The sequence below is a fragment of the Ovis aries genome, chromosome 2, assembly GCF_016772045.2.
Source record: "Ovis aries strain OAR_USU_Benz2616 breed Rambouillet chromosome 2, ARS-UI_Ramb_v3.0, whole genome shotgun sequence".
In the NCBI taxonomy this organism is placed as follows: domain Eukaryota; kingdom Metazoa; phylum Chordata; class Mammalia; order Artiodactyla; family Bovidae; genus Ovis; species Ovis aries.
Genome location: NC_056055.1, coordinates 17,657,538 through 17,675,844, shown reverse-complemented (window position 1 = coordinate 17,675,844; position 18,307 = coordinate 17,657,538). Strand labels below are relative to the sequence as shown.

Sequence of the window (18,307 nt, the reverse complement as noted above, 5' to 3'; positions counted from 1 at the left end):
TTCTAACTAAATCTATTTTATCTAAAAGCAATCTATAACTTAATATATTTTCAAATCATTAATGAAACAACTTTTGATCAAAAAATGGTGACTTACATACCTGTAATTCAAGCATTATCAGAATGCTCTGGCTTTCTGCAATTCGTGTCAAAATATCAAGTCTTTGGCATTATCTTTCACCAACACCATTTGGAGGTATATACAAATACACCCACATTTGTATTTGGAAGCAGTTTTAAAAAATAAGCATGCCTATCATTGTCATTTTTGGATATATTTTACTCTAAAGCATAAGTAAGATAAGGCTAGATCTTTAAAATTACATTATTTTATTGCTCCGTAAAGTTTAACAGCATGGAAGATGTTTATTCTTACTCCCAATGGTGCTCATGTACCAATATTGAAGGAAAATCAATATACAGTTCACTTATATTCTTACTTCAAAAGATACATTCTTACTGTTTTTTGAGGAAGGAAACAAAAACAGTGTTTTGCTTCAGGTCATACAAAGTTGCTTTGCTGAGATTAGAGACTTTTGGAATTTGGTGCTCAACCATGTAATCTGTTCACCAATTTGACCAAAATACAGTACCAGTCAAGAATGAGAACACACTTACATCAGTCCAGTCAAAAAAGTTATATTAGAACCATGACTGAAAGTCCTATACATAATTCTGAAAATGCGGGATTCATGTTAGTAATGACTAAATTTTAACTTAATGCACGTGTAAATATGTGTTGTGCATAGGGACACATGTGGGCTCTTTTAGAATTCGAACAAATCATAACTGAGGGCATGTTCATAGAGCTTTGCTTAAAATCTCTCATTAATTAAATGCACACATGCTTTCAGAAGCTAAAATAGAACCATGTTATAACAAACTATACTTCTACCATGCTTTATACATAGCTATGTTCCTTCACAAGTAAGAGCTGCAGTCAGTATAAACCTGATATAGTTGATTCATTTTTGGACACAAATAATCTCCTAATAGTAATAACATATAAAAAGAAAAGAAAATAGTCCATAATCCCTTGAATATAACAAAGCAGAGATTTTTCTTTAGAGTTTTTCCCCTGTTCTCATTCTTAGATCTTTAATAGAGAAATGTAATCATCACATTAGATATAAGTTTTTCATTTTTTTCCCTTGTATTGTTATAAGTTCTTCCATATGCTAGCATTCATAGTTATTGTTTCAAACAGCTGCATATTCTGCTGTATGTTGATGTCTTGGTATGACTACTTTGTATGAGTTATTAAACTGGTGCCTCAAATACCTTTTTTAATCTAAGGTTTTGTATGTTGTTCTGATAGAGCAAATATTCTATTAACGGTGGCACATTTCAAGCAAAAGTATATGCTTTTTTATTTTTAAATAGCTTATGGCAAAAATTAATTTTGAGTTCAATAAAGTATATGTTTGTAAGTTTTGTCATCTGCCCCTTGATTGATAGATGTGTAGGCCGAGGAGGTTAAGTGTTTGGTTTTGTTTTTGGTAGTTGTGTATGTGTGTATATGTGTGTGTGTTTCTTTTCAGAAGGGGAGGGTAATGTCTTCTGTTGGAATATGCACTCCACCCTCTTTGATAAGCTTGTGGTAAGATTTGCATCACGCCCCATGACAGTCATCTTCATAGCATTAAGCTCACAGCTCTTAGCTCCCATATGATGTGTGGAGGGTGGAGTGTATTGCAGTCATATTCACCTTTCATTTGTGTGTTTGATGTGGCATTTATATTAAGTAGGAGTAATTTTTTTTCTGATTTTTTTTTTCTTGTGTCACCAGTGCACCTATTCCATTCTTCCATCGCTGTGCTCCTGTGAACATTTCCTGCTATGCCAAGTTTGCAGAGGCCCTGATCACCTTTGTCAGTGACAATAGTGTCTTACACAGGCTGATTAGTGGAGTAATGACCAGCAAAGAAATTATATTGGGACTTTGCTTGTTATCACTAGGTAATTGTTTTTCTCATTATTAGCTATTACATAGTATTACAGTAGAAGACTGTTCTTTTAACCAAAATATGAATACTGCTGGGGATACTTGTAAATTGTTTAACTTCCCATAGCCAAAATAATTGTTTCAGATTATATATAGTTATAAGTATACACATATTTTTAAAGGAATATATATATATATATATATCTGAAACTCATTTCCCTTCTTTTTCTCTCATTGGAGAAAACTGGTATATTCCCAAACTTTGGTTACTAAGTCTATAATAACATTTAGTATGATAATAGGAGGCTTCTTTTAATGAGTCAGCACCCCTTTGTTTTTACTTATGATTCCAAAAGGCTTACTTGCTTATAAAAAGAGGTTATATATTCTCATATATTTCCATCAAAACCCATAAATTTCTGATAGGTTACATTTGGATTATACAGTTTTTTCATTGATACAATTAATGTTACTGTATTGCTGGAAAAATTAGGAACTCTCCACTTGTTAGCCAGTGAGGTTTTTGGTCAATAAATAGGTAATAAAATAAATAAATAAATGTGATTTTCAAGTTATAAATTCCCTATATTATCCTAGAACTGTATGTAGCCATATCAGAATTTATAGACTTTTTTATATGGAAGAAGTGAACTGTAGTAGGAACCAAAGAACTATTTCGTTATATATGTAAAATGAGTGTTTATGCCTGTTAACACCAATTATAGTCATTGAGAAGACTAGCTGTATTTCTGTCTTGTCATTAGAGAGTATTTTCTTTTTGCTTAGGTAGTACTTGACTCAGTTGAAATAATGCTGTCCATATGAAAAGCTATTTCTGTGATATTTGAAACGCTCCCATCTGTTTTTGGTTCCTGTACATTTATTGCAAATGTGAGTACCTCAATAACATTACCTAGTCACAGATCCCAAACATTTAGTTGGCTTTGCAAATGGCCCAAGAAAACTTGACTATTAGTCCAGCCTTATGTAAAAATTATTTGATTTCTGAAATAGTTGAATACTTGAACCAAGAAAAAAAAAATCCAAACCTAGAAATGTAGTGCTGATAATGTTGTTAAGTCATTGGAATTCCATTTTTTATTAGAATAGTTTTCTTTTTGAGGTTTAAGATCTTTATTCATTTGTTTGTGAAACAAGACTTTAAATAATTAGAGATAAATTATGATTTCAGAAATTAATTTCGCTATGCAAGGGTTAAATCCTCTCAGTTTTTTGTTTTGAGATTTTTTCACTCAAGATTTTGTCACATTGGGGTGGGTATAGGAGTTGGCTAAATAACTCAACTAAGCTTTGCTCCTTTTTGAAGAGCTTCTCAATCAAGACTCCTGACCCCAGTTGAGAAGTAAGGTCAGGAATTTTGACTTCAGTAGTTTTCAGGGTATTATTCTATAGAGTCAGACCACATCTTGGAGTTTTAGAGGAGAAAAAAACAGAAAAAGATAATATACCATCTGACTTGTTGGCCAAAACAAACATCCGAGAAGTTGGTCCTGAAACGCATAGATGGCACAAGGAAGTGTAGCATTTAATTTAACTGATCTCTGTCTGTGTTTGGTAATTTTCTGGTCACGAACATGGCATGTCATTCTCTGCACTTTATGTGTTGCCATCTCTGTTTGCATGCGAGTTCTGATGTCTTCCCGTGGTGAATCCATAACAGTTCTGTGCTGTCTTTGAATCACCATATGCATTTGCATGTATTCTGTTCTGTCGTTTATCAACCCACAGTTAAGTGCTTTTGGTTTTAAGTGATGCTGTTCAAGTGACACAAGTACTCAAGTCCAAATACAAAAGCAGCCAATTTCCATTCTTACCAAAATTGGGGTCATGAACTTGTCAATAGCAACAAATTATTTTCCCTAGGAGAAAACAATTGAAAGAGTTTCTCTTTGTATTTTCTAATGTTTTCAAATGATATTCTGTGTGTCCTTTATCTTCCCTACAGTTCTGTCCATGATTTTGATGGTGATAATCAGGTATATATCGAGAATACTTGTGTGGATCTTAACATTTCTGCTCATCCTGGGTTCACTTGGTAAGCTACTTTTTCCTTTGCCACCCCTGATGTCATCTGTTTTATGTTTTCCTTAAATTTATGCTTCCTTATTTTGTTTTCCCTATCTCTCTTTGCTGTATGAATTATGTTTTCTCTGGTTATTTTCACCCTTGCTTTGGATAGTATACATTTTATTTTTACTTCTGCAGTTAGTAACCTATACATTTTCAGAAAATATTCTTCAGTCTAGAATTCTATGATTTTTAAAGGCCAAAAGGAAGCAGTATTTGTTGAGTCCTTCTCCCCTTAAATTTAGCATAAACTTTTCTACCTTTCTAATTCTATTTCTTTCTGCCCATTTGTACTTTTTGTCTCTTATTAAATAATTTGAGTGTTCATGTTCAGGTTATTATTAAAGTTAAAATATTATTTGTTGTATTTTTTTTTAAGACTTTTACTTACCTTTGCCTTAAGAGTCTCCTTACTTGGTTTTAGCGATAGCTGCTGGTCCTGTTTTTATTTTTTATTAGAGTATAGTCAATTTACAATGTGTTGGTTTCAGGTGTACAGCAGAGTGATTCAGTTATTCTGCTATTTTTATAAAAGTCCGTTTTTGAGTTCTTAATTTCAATTCATATTTGTTCTGACTAGAATCTGAGTTCAGTAATTTATTCATGAAGGACTTGTGGGTCGTATATATTCTGAATTCTTGGTTATCTAAGATTGCCTTTGTCATCATATGTGAATGTAAAATTGTTGCACATAAAATTCTTGAGGTACAATATGTTGCTTTATATCTATACTTTATTTCAGAGAACTTTGACATCAGTCTAAGTTTGTTCCTTTGCCCATAACCTGCCTGACTTACCAGATGTTTATGTAATTTCTAACTTACAACTTAAAATTTTTGTCTAGTTCAGAATCTTAACTAAGTTTGCCTATGATCTCTTTTGGGAGGATCTTTTTTAACTTTGAAAAGTTTTCTTTATTTCTGTGTTTGATTATTGTTTCTATTCTAGTGGTTTTTGACTTAAGATTCTTGTTATTCTCCAGTCATCTACCAAATTAGCATTTTTAGTCCTTTTGTTGTTTTCTTTACATTCAGGAAGAACTCTTCAAGTTTATCTGCTCTATCACTGATTGAGCTTTCCTCAGTAGCACTTCTGTAGATTACTTAATTTTGTTATTCCAGTTTCATCTAATTTGTAGTTCTTCCTTCTCTCAACCATCATACTTTTCATTTCAGTTTGTAGCCTTCAAATCTAATTGTGTGCCGGATGATGCCTTAGTCATATTGGACTGTTGTAGCAAAGTACCATAGCCCTATAAACCATAAACATTTATTTCTCAAAGTTGTGGAGGTTGGAGTGTACAAGATCAGGGCACCAGCAGATTTGGCATCTGAAGGCTGACTTCCTGTTTCCAGCCATCTGATTGCTGTCCTCACATGGCAGAAGAGGGGTAGGAGCTCCCTGAGGTCTCTTTTATAAAAAGGGCACTAATCCTATTCATGAGGGCTCCACTCTTATGACCCCTTCATCTTCTAAAGGCCTCACCTCCAAATACCACCACAGTGAGGATTAGGATTCAGTAAATGGATTTTGGGGACACATAAGCATTCAGTTCATAACAGGTGAATAGCTTTTAGAATAAAAGTAGATTTAAATCCTATCTGTTGTTCAGTTGCTCAGTTGTGTCAGACTCTTTGCAACCCCATGGACTGCAGCATGCCAGGCTTCCCTGTCCTTCACCATCTCCTGGAGTTTGCTCAAACTCATGTCCATTGAGTCAGTGATAGACTAGCTCTAGCTTGAATCCTAGCTCTCCCACTTACCAGATATCTGGCATTTGGCATGCTATTGAACTTCCCTAAATTTTCAGTTTCATCATTTGTAAAGTGGCACTGATAATACCCACTTAATAGCATTGTAATTAAATGTGGTTACATCTGTTTGTGCTAATTCCTGGCACAAGTTTAAATGGTTAATAAATGATATCTACTGTGGATGTTATGAACAATGTCCTTAATGTCCTAACAATTATCTTATTCTATGTATTTTCCTGTAACTTCAGCCTTTCTCTCAACTTTTTCTGTTTAGAGAGAATGTATTTTATTCCTGTTTTTGAGGATATTAAATAGTTTTCCAGGCAATTTTCTTTCAAGATTCTAAAATGGAAGTAGTATTTCCCTTTCTCAGAAACATTTTCCATAGACTCAGTTGTTTTGCTTACTCATCTTCAGTAGAAGAAAAGCTCATGCTTAGTATTTGCTTACAAATACTAAGGAATTTCCCTTTGACACTATTCACTCTTGACTTGAGTGCAGATGAGTTGAGTTGATTTGCATAGATCTTCAGTTCAGTTTAGTTCAGTTCAGTTGCTCAGTCGTGTCCGACTCTTTGCGACCCCATGAATTGCAGCACTCCAGGCCTCCCTGTCCATCACCAAATCCCGGAGTTCACTCAGACTTGTGTCCATCGAGTCAGTGATGCCATCCAGCCATCTCATCCTCTGTCGTCCCCTTCTTCTCTTGCCCCCAATCCCTCCCAGCATCAGAGTCTTTTCCAATGAGTCAACTCTTCACATGAGGTGGCCAAAGTACTGGAGTTGCAGCTTTAGCATCATTCCTTCCAAAGAAATCCCAGGGCTGATCTCCTTAGCCCAGTGCTTCTCTCTCAGGCATTTCTCTTGTCCACCTAGATATATACATCTACTCTGAATCTCCCATTTCCTTACCACAGCCTACAAGGCCTTACAGTATGATCTGGAAGCCAGCTCCTGCTCTACCCACATCTGTTATCACTTTTTCCATTGCTCATTGCTGTGGCTATAATGGCCTCTTAATTTCTCTCCTAGGCGTAGCCCCACCTCAGCATCTTAGAACTTGATATTCCTTCTTGCCTGGAGCACTCTTTCCTTAGTTTCATAGATTTGTTTTCTCCCTGTCTTTGACTCTTTTGCTCAGATATCATCTCACCCCAGAGAGGACTTAGTTACCCATCATATATAAAATTGTACTGCTTTCCCAACACTAACACTTCTATCCCTCTTACTAAGCAGGGGTTTTTTTTAGGTTTAATATACTGTGGTTTTGGTTGTTTCCTTATTTTTTTTGTTCCCCCAAAACTATATAAGCTCCAGGAGAGGTGATGTTGGGGGCTTGGTTTTTTACTGCTCTGTCCTCTGTCCTCAATTCCTGGGGGTTTTCCCTGGTGGCAAAGTTAGTAAAGAGTCTACCTGCCAATGCAGGAGACACCAGAGACGTGGGTTCGATCCCTAGATCAGGAAGATCCCCTGGAGTAGGAAATGACAACCCTTTCTGGTATTCTTGCCTGGGAAATCCCATGGACAGAGGAGCCTGGAAGGCTACAGCCTATGGGGTCACAAAAGAGTCAGACCTGACTGAGTATGCATGCATTCAGGCCTTAACCCCTAGAACAGTAGATGCTGCGGGCACTCAAAATATACCGAATGAATTGAATGAAGGTGTCTGATGCAGCTCTCTTATTTGGATGCAGTTATGCCTCCTTCTTCAATCTAGACTCTCTGAGCAAGTGATAGAGATAAAAAGTCCCATTTCTAGTGCCCACTGCTATCAAACTGTCAAAGATTTCCTTTGTTCCTACCTATGGTAGGAACTACTCGTTTGATCTTCATTTATTCATAGTACAAATATTTTATCAACTATGTGAGTGTGTCATCACTAGGCACTGGGGTTATTGTACAGCAAAGAAGATCTTTGCCTTCCTCAACTTCATTGCTGATTTTTTTTTTTTTAACTTTTGTTCTTTTTTTTTTTTTTAATTGGTCACAAAACTGTGTGACATGTGGGATCTTAGTTGCCCAACCAGGGATCTAACCCATGCTCCCTGCCTTAGAAGTGTGGAATCTTAACCACTGGATCACTGGGGAAGTCCCTTCATTGCTGATTTCTATGCCCTTTACTTGCTTTCCACACACTCCCTAGCTTAAAGAGATGCTGAGGCTCTCGTCAGTGACCAGTGCCTCTCAGGGGTATCTGTCCTTGCTGGGCTCTCTCTCAGCTTCAGAATTGATAATATAGTTAAAGGAAGTTCATTTGATACAGTTAAAGATTTGTAAGTGCGTAATGTGGAAGATGATAGTGGAGTCATTGGAGTTCCCCTTTGCTGGCAAGAAGTGACAACCACACACCTCCCAGCCAAATGGATTGTTGCTGTTAGTCCATGGTGAGGTGTAGGAAGGGTCTAGAAAATTGAGGATTTATGGTACACATTGTCTTGTGCTAATTATTGCAAAATTGTTTCCTGTCTCCAGGTGGCACAGGTGTGCTCTGGTGGTTGTATGCAAAGCAAAGAAAGTCTCCCAAAGAAACGGTTATTCCTGATCAGCCTCAGGTAGCTGAGGCCAATCTTCGGGCCCTCCTCATCTATGCCATTTCAGCAACAGTGTTCACGGTAAGTACAGGCCTCGGTGTGTCTTTCAGGTTTATGTTTTATTTATAGACCATTAATGAAGCAGAAACTTACCCCTAGCTATTGCAAGCCTACCCTTGATCACTGTCAGGTTAAATCTCTGTCCCGTGGGGTATGACCTCCTCAGAAGTCTTCAGAGGCTTCTCTAATTGATGGGTGCTATTTGATACGACATTTTGTTCTGCACTGTCTGCCTTTTGAGAGGGAATGTTCATCTAGAATATTAATTATCATTTTCTAGGAAGAACATATATCTTACTGTCATGAAATAATATAACTATTTTTAAAAAACAGTTCTCTTTATTATAGAAAAGTATATTAAGAAATAAGCCATCTCATGTCATTCTATTTTTCACTAATTATTTTCCCATTTTTTTTCCTTTTAAACTTTTAACAGCATTATTCCAAAAATAGAGATGAGCTTCATTAGTATAATTACTATACTAATTACAGTAAAATTATTAATTAACATGGTTCAATAATCTATATTTATATTTTTGGTTTATCTCCCTCTCATATCTGATAAAAGGGGGAAAAAAAATCTCAATTTATTTCTTGGAGCAATCCCAAGCTTTTCATTGAGCATTAGAAACTAAAAATAAAGCCGCTATAAAACCATTGTGCTATCATTGTGCAAATACTTATTAATCATCTTTTAAGTACATTTCTCTGTGCCAAGTGCCAGGGCAGAGTGGGGAGTGAATAAGTTTGACATGAACCCTGCTCTTAAGGAGCTCATGATCCAATAAGGGAGAGGACGTACAAATACCTGTGCTTTTGTGATCATAGCATATGGTCTTCTCCCCAGTTTACAAAATTTTGTGAGTCTCATCCTGATGACAAGCGACATGTTTTGATTTGTAATGAGTAGGAAATGGAAAAGTAGCATTCTAGGATGAATAATAATTTAGAAATTCTTCTATGTTTAGAGGACATTTTCAGTAAATAATGAAAAATGATAAGTGGAATTAAGAGTTATGTTAAAATTTTTCCACCATTGTTTCCGTTTTTACCACTTAAAACAGCAGCTTGAACCTTCCTGTCCATTTTCTGCATACAGGTTATCTTGTTCCTGGTCATGCTGGTGATGCGCAAGCGGGTTGCTCTCACCATTGCCTTGTTCCACGTGGCTGGCAAGGTCTTCATTCACTTGCCGCTGCTAGTCTTCCAGCCCTTTTGGACTTTCTTTGCTCTTGTCCTGTTTTGGGTGTACTGGATCATGACACTTCTCTTTCTTGGCACAGCCGGTAAGAAGACATGTTGCTGCTTTCTTTTAGCAATGAAACTGATTTGCATTAAAATATTTTAAAACATCAGAGAAATATAATTCTTAAGACATTTATGGAGTACGGTCTGATAAGCCATCAGAAATAACAGAGGTTATGGCTCTTCAATAACACATTACCTTTTTACAGATGAACTTACTTAGCAGAAATAGACTTAGAGAACTAACTAATGGTTGCCAGGGGTGAGAATGTGGGGAAGGGATAGTTTGGGAGTTTGGGATGGATACATGCACACTGCTATATTTAAAATGGATAACCAAGAAGGACCTACTCCATAGCACAGGGATATAGTATATGACAGCCTGGAGGGGAGGAGAGTTTGGGGGGGAACGGATACGTGAGTTCGGATGGATGAGTCCTTTCACTGTTTACCTGAAACTATCACAACATTGTTAATCTGCTATACCCCAATATAAAAAGGAAAGTTAAAAAAAAAATAACGCATTCCCCATTCATGATATTTAGATCTTCCCAGCAAAGTGAGTCTAAACCAGGCAGGGCCTGAAATCATATCCAGTTTTGAGATAGTTGTGGATTTGAAGTAGGCTCCTGTACTGACTCAGACATTAGATTCATTCTGAGTTGAACCAATGAATGCAGTGCTCCTCTGGAGTTGCCTCAAACTCCAGTGACAGCCAAAGATCAGCCTGCCTCCTTGGGGTTTTCTAGTTTGGAAATGACCTGAATCTATATAGAGCTAGCGGTGATACAATTCATAGTTAGATGCTCAGACTTACTTGTAGCCATACTTAATATCAAAAGGTTGCTGCTGCTGCTAAGTCGCTTCAGTCGTGTCCAACTCTGTGAGACCCCATAGATGGCAGCCCACCAGGCTCCCCCATCCCTGGGATTCTCTAGGCGAGAACACTGGAGTGGGTTGCGATTTCTTTCTCCAACGCATGAAAGTGAAAAGTCAAAGTGAAGTTGCTCAGTCGTGCCCGACTCTTAGCGACCCCATGGACTGCAGCCTACCAGGCTCCTCCATCCAAGGGATTTTCCAGGCAAGAGTACTGGAGTGGGGTGCCATTGCCTTCTCCAATATCAAAAGTTATGTATGTCTAAATGGAATTAATTGGGAAGAGTGGTATAAGGATAATAAGCATATATATAACTTCTCTGGTCATTCAACACACCACCAATTCAAAATAATATTAATTTCTGTACTTTGCTAATTTTATATCTGTAATTATTGGGCAAGTAATAGCTCTTTAAGAAAACTAAAGTGTTGGAAAATTCATAACTAAACTAAATAGCTGATAATGTGGTAAGAATTATATTCAAACAGAGCAACTTTTAAAAGCTATATATGTTGCCTTTGAGGAAAACAAAATGCTTGATTTTACAGTGTTCTGCTATACAACTTTTGAAGTGATAATTATTTTTGTCCCTTAATGAAATAACACTGTGATCATAATGCCAGTGGTTTGGGGGTAGGGATATATTGTTGGAAATTAGCTTAATCTCCTAGATTTAATAGCCATGTTTTTTTGGTTTATACTTTATGTGCTTCTTCTTTCCTTCTTTGATATTTTCCTAGGTAGTGCTGTTCAGAATGAACAAGGCTTTGTGGAGTTCAAAATGTCAGGGCCTCTGCAGTACATGTGGTGGTACCATGTGGTGGGCCTGATTTGGATCAGTGAATTTATTTTAGCCTGTCAGCAGATGACTGTGGCAGGAGCTGTGGTGACCTACTATTTTACTAGGTGAGAATTTATACTTGTCAGAAAAGTATAACATGTAACAACATGGATGGACCTAGAGGGTATCAGGCAGAGAATGTCAGATACCTATATGATTTCACTTACATGTGGAATCTAAAAAACAAAACAAATAAACATAACAAATAGACTCATGTGAAATAGACTCAAATGAAAGTCGCTCAGTTGTGTCTGATTCTTTGCAACCTCACAGACTATACAGTCCGTGGAATTCTCCAGGCCAGGATACTGGAATAGGTAGCCTTTTCCTTCTCCAGGGGATCATCCCAACCCAGGGATTGAACCCAGGTCTCTGGCATTGCAGGTGGATTCTTTACCAGCTGAGCCACAAGGGAAATGCAAGAATACTGGAGTGGGTAGCCTATCCCTTCTCCAGCAGATCTTCCTGACCCAAGAATCAAACCAGGGTCTTCTGCATTGCAGGCGGATTCTTTACCAACTGAGCTATCAGGGAAGCCTCATAGATACAGAGAAAAATCAAGTGACTGCCAGAGGAGGGGTCGAGGTTGTGAGTGAAATAGGTGAAGGAGATTAAAATGTATAAACTTCCAGTTACAAAAAAGAATGATGATGGGGATGAAAAGTCTCACATGGGGAATATGGGTGATAATATTGTGATCATTTTGTATGGTGACAGATGACAACTAGACTTATTGTGGTGATCATTTGTAACGTGTGGAAATAGTGAATCACTGTTATATATGCAGAACTAACAGTATTGTAGGTCGACTATACGTCAATTAAAAAAAAAAAAAAGCAAGGGGAAAAGAAAGAAAACGTAAGATAATCTAAGTGATTATGCCTGAAGGAAATGGAACTGAGGCTGATAAGAGCTTAATTTCTTTAAGAAGTAAGTGGAACTCAATATGACAAAATGTGTAGTTGATAATTTTGTGAGGTAGGAAAATGGGAGGTTATTATTTTATTCTTTATTCTCTCCTGTAACTTTCTTAAAAAATTAATTAGAATAGCAAGTTATGCTACACTTAAATTACATTTATCAGAAAAATAAATCTAGTTAGTGTGTTATGTATTGGGTTGGCCAAGAAGTTCTTTTGGGTTTTTCCACATAAGGTGGTACGGAAAAAGCTGAGTGAACTTTTTGGTCAACCCAGTATTTTTGCTTATATAAGGATCTAGCAAAGGTTAACAAGTCTTTAATTTGTATGAATCAGAAAAGGTGTTGTGGCTTCCTTTCCTAATTTCAAAGCTAACTATGCACTACAGTAGGCCTGACAGTTTTCCATTAAAATGAGGTGCCAAGTCTAACATCTTTCTACATTCCATTATCTGATTATGTAATTACCACCGTAACTGTTTATTAGTAAGAGCTTTCAAAGCAGTTTTATTTAACTTAAAATATTAGAGCATAAGAATGCCATGAAACTACCGTAAAGAAATGAAACATTAATTTTACATGATACATCTGAAGCACTTGTAGTTTCTTTGCTATTTTGCCATAGAACTAGAATAAGGAAAATGAACTAGTTTTTCACTCTTTTTTGAACTAAATCTTTTCTATGTTTCTATCCTGGTCAAGCCTTTAATTGTCTTTTTGGTCATGTTTTAAACAGGGATAAAAGGAATTTGCCATTTACACCAATTCTGGCATCAGTGAATCGCCTTATTCGTTATCACCTTGGTACTGTGGCAAAAGGTTCTTTCATTATCACGTTAGTCAAAATTCCACGAATGATCCTTATGTACATTCACAGTCAGCTCAAAGGAAAGGTAAGGAAAAATCTTTTCTGGACTTTCTGTGGGCACATTCCAGATCTCAGTTCTGCACATAGCAAAATTCCCAATGATATTAAGTCCAAGTGTGAATGTTTTCTTCCATGTCCTTGCCAAGTGGAATCTAATTCAGTCCCCTTATCTCCCACTCTTGTACTCTGTATGCTCTGGCAAAATTTATCTAATCACAGGTTTCCCCAAATATCCTGTGCTTCTATTCCTCAGTGTGAATTCACACTTTCCTCCTTGGAACCCTCCTTCCTGTCCTTAACTGCGGAAACAACATGCATTTCTGTATAGCTAAGCTCAAATGGCCCCTCTTCCTAGAAACCTCCCCTGAGTCCTCTAACCTCCCAAGTGGCATCTTCTCTCTCTCTTCTCCACTCTCATTGCACTAGAATCTGTATCATTCTGACTCTAACCTTTGTTACGTTTAATGCTTTTAAGTTCTTTGTTGGTCTTATATACTCTATCTTATATACAATAGGTACTAAGTAAATGTTGGCTTGAACTGATTAAAAACAATTCAACCATTACATTTTGAGGGAAAAAAGGGTGAGTGTGGAGGCTTTAAAGCATAGGTTGTGATTTTTCTTAATTTTTACTTTTCTAAAATTTATAATAGTCTACCTGGTATGGTTTGATTCTTTGGTCTTTAATTATTTTCATTATTCATTCTTTCCAGGAAAATGCTTGTGCTCGATGTGTGCTGAAATCTTGCATTTGTTGCCTTTGGTGTCTTGAAAAGTGCCTAAATTATTTAAATCAGGTAAAAGATTTTAAAAATACATCTAACACTCACTTTCTTTTTTTTTTCCAACACTCACTTTCAAAGATAGGTTCATTGTTTCTTCTTTCAAGATAAAGTTTTTGAGTTTAATTGAAAAATGTTTTTTTCTCATGGTGTTGTACATTGTGCCTTGATCAAGTATAACTATTTCAATCATATTCTTATTTTGAAACATAATATATATTCTTCCCAAAGCTTATTATTGCAGGAGACCCCAGTTTAATTCCTGGGTCAGGAAGATCCCCTGGAGAAGGGATAGGCTACCCACTCCAGTATTCTGGCCTGGAGAATTCCATGGACTATATAGTCCATGGGGTCACAAAGAGTCTAATACGACTGAGCGAAATTAATTGTAATACATGGATTAATTTTCTTAGAGTCCATCTTTCAGGAAAATCATTTATCTTTTATCCCTTAATTCACAACCTTTTATTTTTTATTTTCCCTGAGAATCTTGTCTACCCTAGCCATTGTTCTTTAATTCACTTAATGTTGTTTGAAAGCTTTAGTGAAAAGTTGTTGTGACACTTACTCCTTTTTTGCAACTGTCTACTATTGTTCAAAATTAACATGCCATGGGGGTTTTTTGTTTTTGCTTTATCCAGCTGCTGAAGACTGTGGTACTGGCCTGGAAAATACTAGCAAAGAAACTGCTATTTCTAGGGTCAAATGGAGGGATTGATACTTAGTAACAGTTCACAGAGGAGTGGCTTGGTCCTCTCTCTTTCTGTATCTGAGCATGTAGGACTCTCACTGTGAAGCACTCTTTTCATCTTGAGTTGTTTTTCTTAACCACTTTTCTCCAGCCCCTAAAAATCAATTCTAATGTACTGATGCCCTTATCTAATAGACCAAAGATAAAAATTGACTTTCTCACCATTAACCTTTAAGTGATTGAAGAGGAGCATTGCACTGTCCATTCACTCACATGTAGCCAAAGGGAGAGGGTCCTGTGGTGATGGTGTTGAGCATGCCTGGAGTCTGCTTTATTGGAGTTCTATGATAAATGCAAAGAAGTAGATTTCACATTTCATTAGCAAAATACATTCCTGTGGTTCATAATACTCTTTGGATGTAAAGTATTTGGAAGGTCATTATTAAAATAATTAGTAACAGCCACAACATTCTGCAAAATTATGTTTTTTAAAATTTGGTTTTGGAACAACTCATCTTCATCAAAAAAGTTGATGGATGCAGTAACAATAATCATCATTACATTTTGTATCCGTCACTAAATAGCTTATATTCAGAGAGATGGCTGTCTGTTTTCGCCTCCCATAGGTACTTTTTGCTCTCACAGTTTCCAAAATGTGCAGAAAATAACTTCCTTCCAATGTCTTACTAGCTCCTATTGGTCTTTAATGATTCTTCCTGAGCACCACCTCCAAGAAACTTTCCCTTATTACCCCAGCTCCTCCTCTGACATTGCACAATATCAATTCATACCTCTGTGAAAACACTAGGAACACTGTATAGGAGTTGTCTGTTTACTTCATCTCCTCCTTTAGGCTTTTAGCTCCTTAAGGACAGGATCTTATTTTTGTCTCTGCAGAAACTCCCATAGTGCCTAGTATACAATAGGTAGTCTTTAAATGTTTTTAAATGAGTGATTAATCACCAAATATTTGGATTAAAAAAGATTAAGAGAATGATATAAAACTGTAAGGATCTCAAAAAGAAGTGCTGAAGGAAGGAAACAAATCACATGATATCAAGATGGTAACCAGGTGAAAACATACAGAAAATTTTCAGCTCATTCCAAGCTAAACAGTAGTCAGCAATTTAGTCCTAATAGTCCTGTGATATATATCCAAACTACAAGTTGGTGTTTCTTGTACAAGTTTTGTCCATTTTGCATCTTCAAGAGGTAGGCATGATGCTTGAAGATTCAAGAAAAGCATTGACATAGTAGCAAATCAATCATGGGAGTGAAGGTTTAGGGAGAGTGATTCTAACCTCATCCTTGGAATATGAAGTATTCCAATGTGAAGACTGGTTACCATTGGAGTGTCATGTCTCTTGTTTTCATAGAAATGTTGAGACGATGTCAACATATTAAAAATGGTAGAATACTTCTTGTCGTGACAGATTAATTTTAAGCATAAGTACCAGTTGCCAGTGGAATTTTTTAACCCTTGTTCCTGTGAAATGTTTCAGAGCAGGATGGGCACCCATCTGTTTGGTGGTACTGAATCAGTGAGCTCCAGAGATTTTTCTAAAATTTGAGAAAGCGGTGTGTAAGTGTATGATCTGCTAGTGTAAGAAGAGACACTTTAATACTATCACACGCAGTCAGCAGGTATAAGCTTAGTCCTCTGCTACAGGTGTGAAGCCACAGTAGAAAGAGCCCAAATGTTGAAGATGTGTTTCCTACCCTAGCAAGCTCGGTGAAACCTGAGAGTCTCAGTTTCCTGCTTCAGTAAGTGGAAAAAATATACCTGTCCTCATAGGCTTTAGGTTAGGTTGAAATATAATGCAGATAAATCAACTCTTACAGTGTCTAGCTTTTGGTAGACACCTAGTAAGTGTTATTATCACTCTTTCTCTACCCCATTTTATTTATTTATAAAGAACTCCCCGTGTTTTACTCTAAGATAACAGAGCTGTGACAAAGAATTCAAAAAGTAGTTCTATAATGTGTCTTTTCTCTGACAGTAAATGTAATATAAAATACTGAAGAGTTTGGAAAACCAAACCAAGAAAAAAACATCACCCATGATCTCACCATCTAACATAACACTTTTGTTACCAGCAAAATGGCAACTCAGTCCTTGACCTCCCGAAGGAAAGAATTCAATCAAAAGACATAGAACACTTTTAAGCAACAGAAGTTTTATTAAACAAAGTGAAAGTATACTCCCAAGAGAGAAAAGGACAGTGGGCTGTGTGGACACTAGAAGCAGCCCTCTGGAGAAGGAAATGGCAACCCACTCCAGTACTCTTGCCTGGAGAATCCCATGGATAGAGGAGCCTAATGGGCTATAGTCCACGGGGTTGCAAAGAGTCAGACATGACTGAGCGACTTCACTTTCACTTTCCAGCTGGGGATAGGATTGGTTTTTCAAAGTAGTGGCAAGTTCCTCCCTGTGTCCTGCATCATTTGACACGTTGATTGTCAGTTTTAGGTTATATAACTTTTCTCCTTGTGTGCAGGCACTTACCCACAAGCACCCAAGAAAAACCCTTGCGGGGTTGGGGCAGCGCACAGGGGGCAGTGCGGACCAGGACAAATACTGCAATACTAGTTTATTACAAATACAGAATAATGAACCCCAGGTTATACTGTGTCACCTTTTAGGGTTTTAGGGCTTGGTGTGCCTGCGCCAACATGTGATGGAAGGTTTTATCTTATTTGGGCCTGATAAGTCTGGAAATTTAACTGTCTTGACCACAATTAAGGGAGGATCTCTGGGCATGTTCTGATCACCAGTGTCCAGGTCAGGGAGGAAAAGATGGCCCCATCCAGGATGGAGCAGGGACCCACTTGTGTCTGAGTAACTACTTAACACTTTCATTAATATACTTAATAATAGCTTTGAGAATAAGTTTGCAGTATTTTACTTCAATTAATGTCTGATAAGCTCTGAACCTCATATGTAAAGTAGGGCTAAAATAGTGTTTACAGTGCCTGTTACCATGAGTATGAAGAGAGTCTATGGTGCTCTGAGCATGGGCTTAGACACAGCAAGTCTTCAGTGAGTGGAGACTCTTATTCTGTAGTAATGCCCACAGTTAATTCTTTTATATTTTTTATAATGTACATCAATTTTTATCACTGACACAATGGACATGGGTTTGGGTGGACTCCGGGAGTTGGTGATAGAGAGGGAGGCCTGGAGTGCTGCAGTTCATGGGGTCACAGAGTCAGACACGACTGAGCAACTGAACTGAACTAAATTTTTATTTTCTCTTGTCAAGTCTGTTTAACTTTTCCTTCGTGGTTTCTCTCTTGGCTTTTCTACTTAGAAAAGTTTTCCCCACTTGAATATCAAATAATTATTCTACCTTTTTTTCTTGTAGTCCTTTAGAGGTTTCCCTTCTTTGAAAAAAGTTTATTTGGGATTCAGTCAGTTGTTCCAGGACCAATTAATGATTAATCTATTCTTTCTTCTGCAGTGAAATGTCAATTCAATCATGTATTAAATTCTTATATGTTGTACTTAAGTCTGTCTTTGGGTTTTTTTTCCTATACCGTTGATTTGTCTATTCTTCTACCAGTACTGAGTTTTTGTTTGGATTGGTTTGGGTTTTTCTGTTTGTTTGTTTTTAATTTTTTTTGAAATATAGTTGATGTGCAGTATTATATAAGTTACATGAATATAGTACTGGAATATTTATTATAGCTTCATTATATATCTCATGTC

The 18,307-nt window shown here is 36.8% G+C and overlaps 1 protein-coding gene across 10 annotated transcripts in view; it reads left to right on the top strand.

The window, feature by feature from the left end:
• The window catches only part of SLC44A1 (solute carrier family 44 member 1), a 220,135-nt gene that overhangs the window by 123,344 nt on the left and 78,484 nt on the right, over positions 1 to 18,307 (top strand). For all 10 annotated transcript variants that reach the window (XM_060408984.1, XM_042242940.2, XM_060408981.1 and 7 more), the window contains 7 exons: positions 1,789 to 1,958; positions 3,911 to 4,000; positions 8,258 to 8,397; positions 9,476 to 9,662; positions 11,239 to 11,404; positions 12,994 to 13,150; positions 13,839 to 13,922. In XM_060408984.1, coding sequence (XP_060264967.1) covers positions 1,789 to 1,958; positions 3,911 to 4,000; positions 8,258 to 8,397; positions 9,476 to 9,662; positions 11,239 to 11,404; positions 12,994 to 13,150; positions 13,839 to 13,922 — 994 coding nt within the window. The remainder of the gene's footprint in view (positions 1 to 1,788; positions 1,959 to 3,910; positions 4,001 to 8,257; positions 8,398 to 9,475; positions 9,663 to 11,238; positions 11,405 to 12,993; positions 13,151 to 13,838; positions 13,923 to 18,307) is intronic.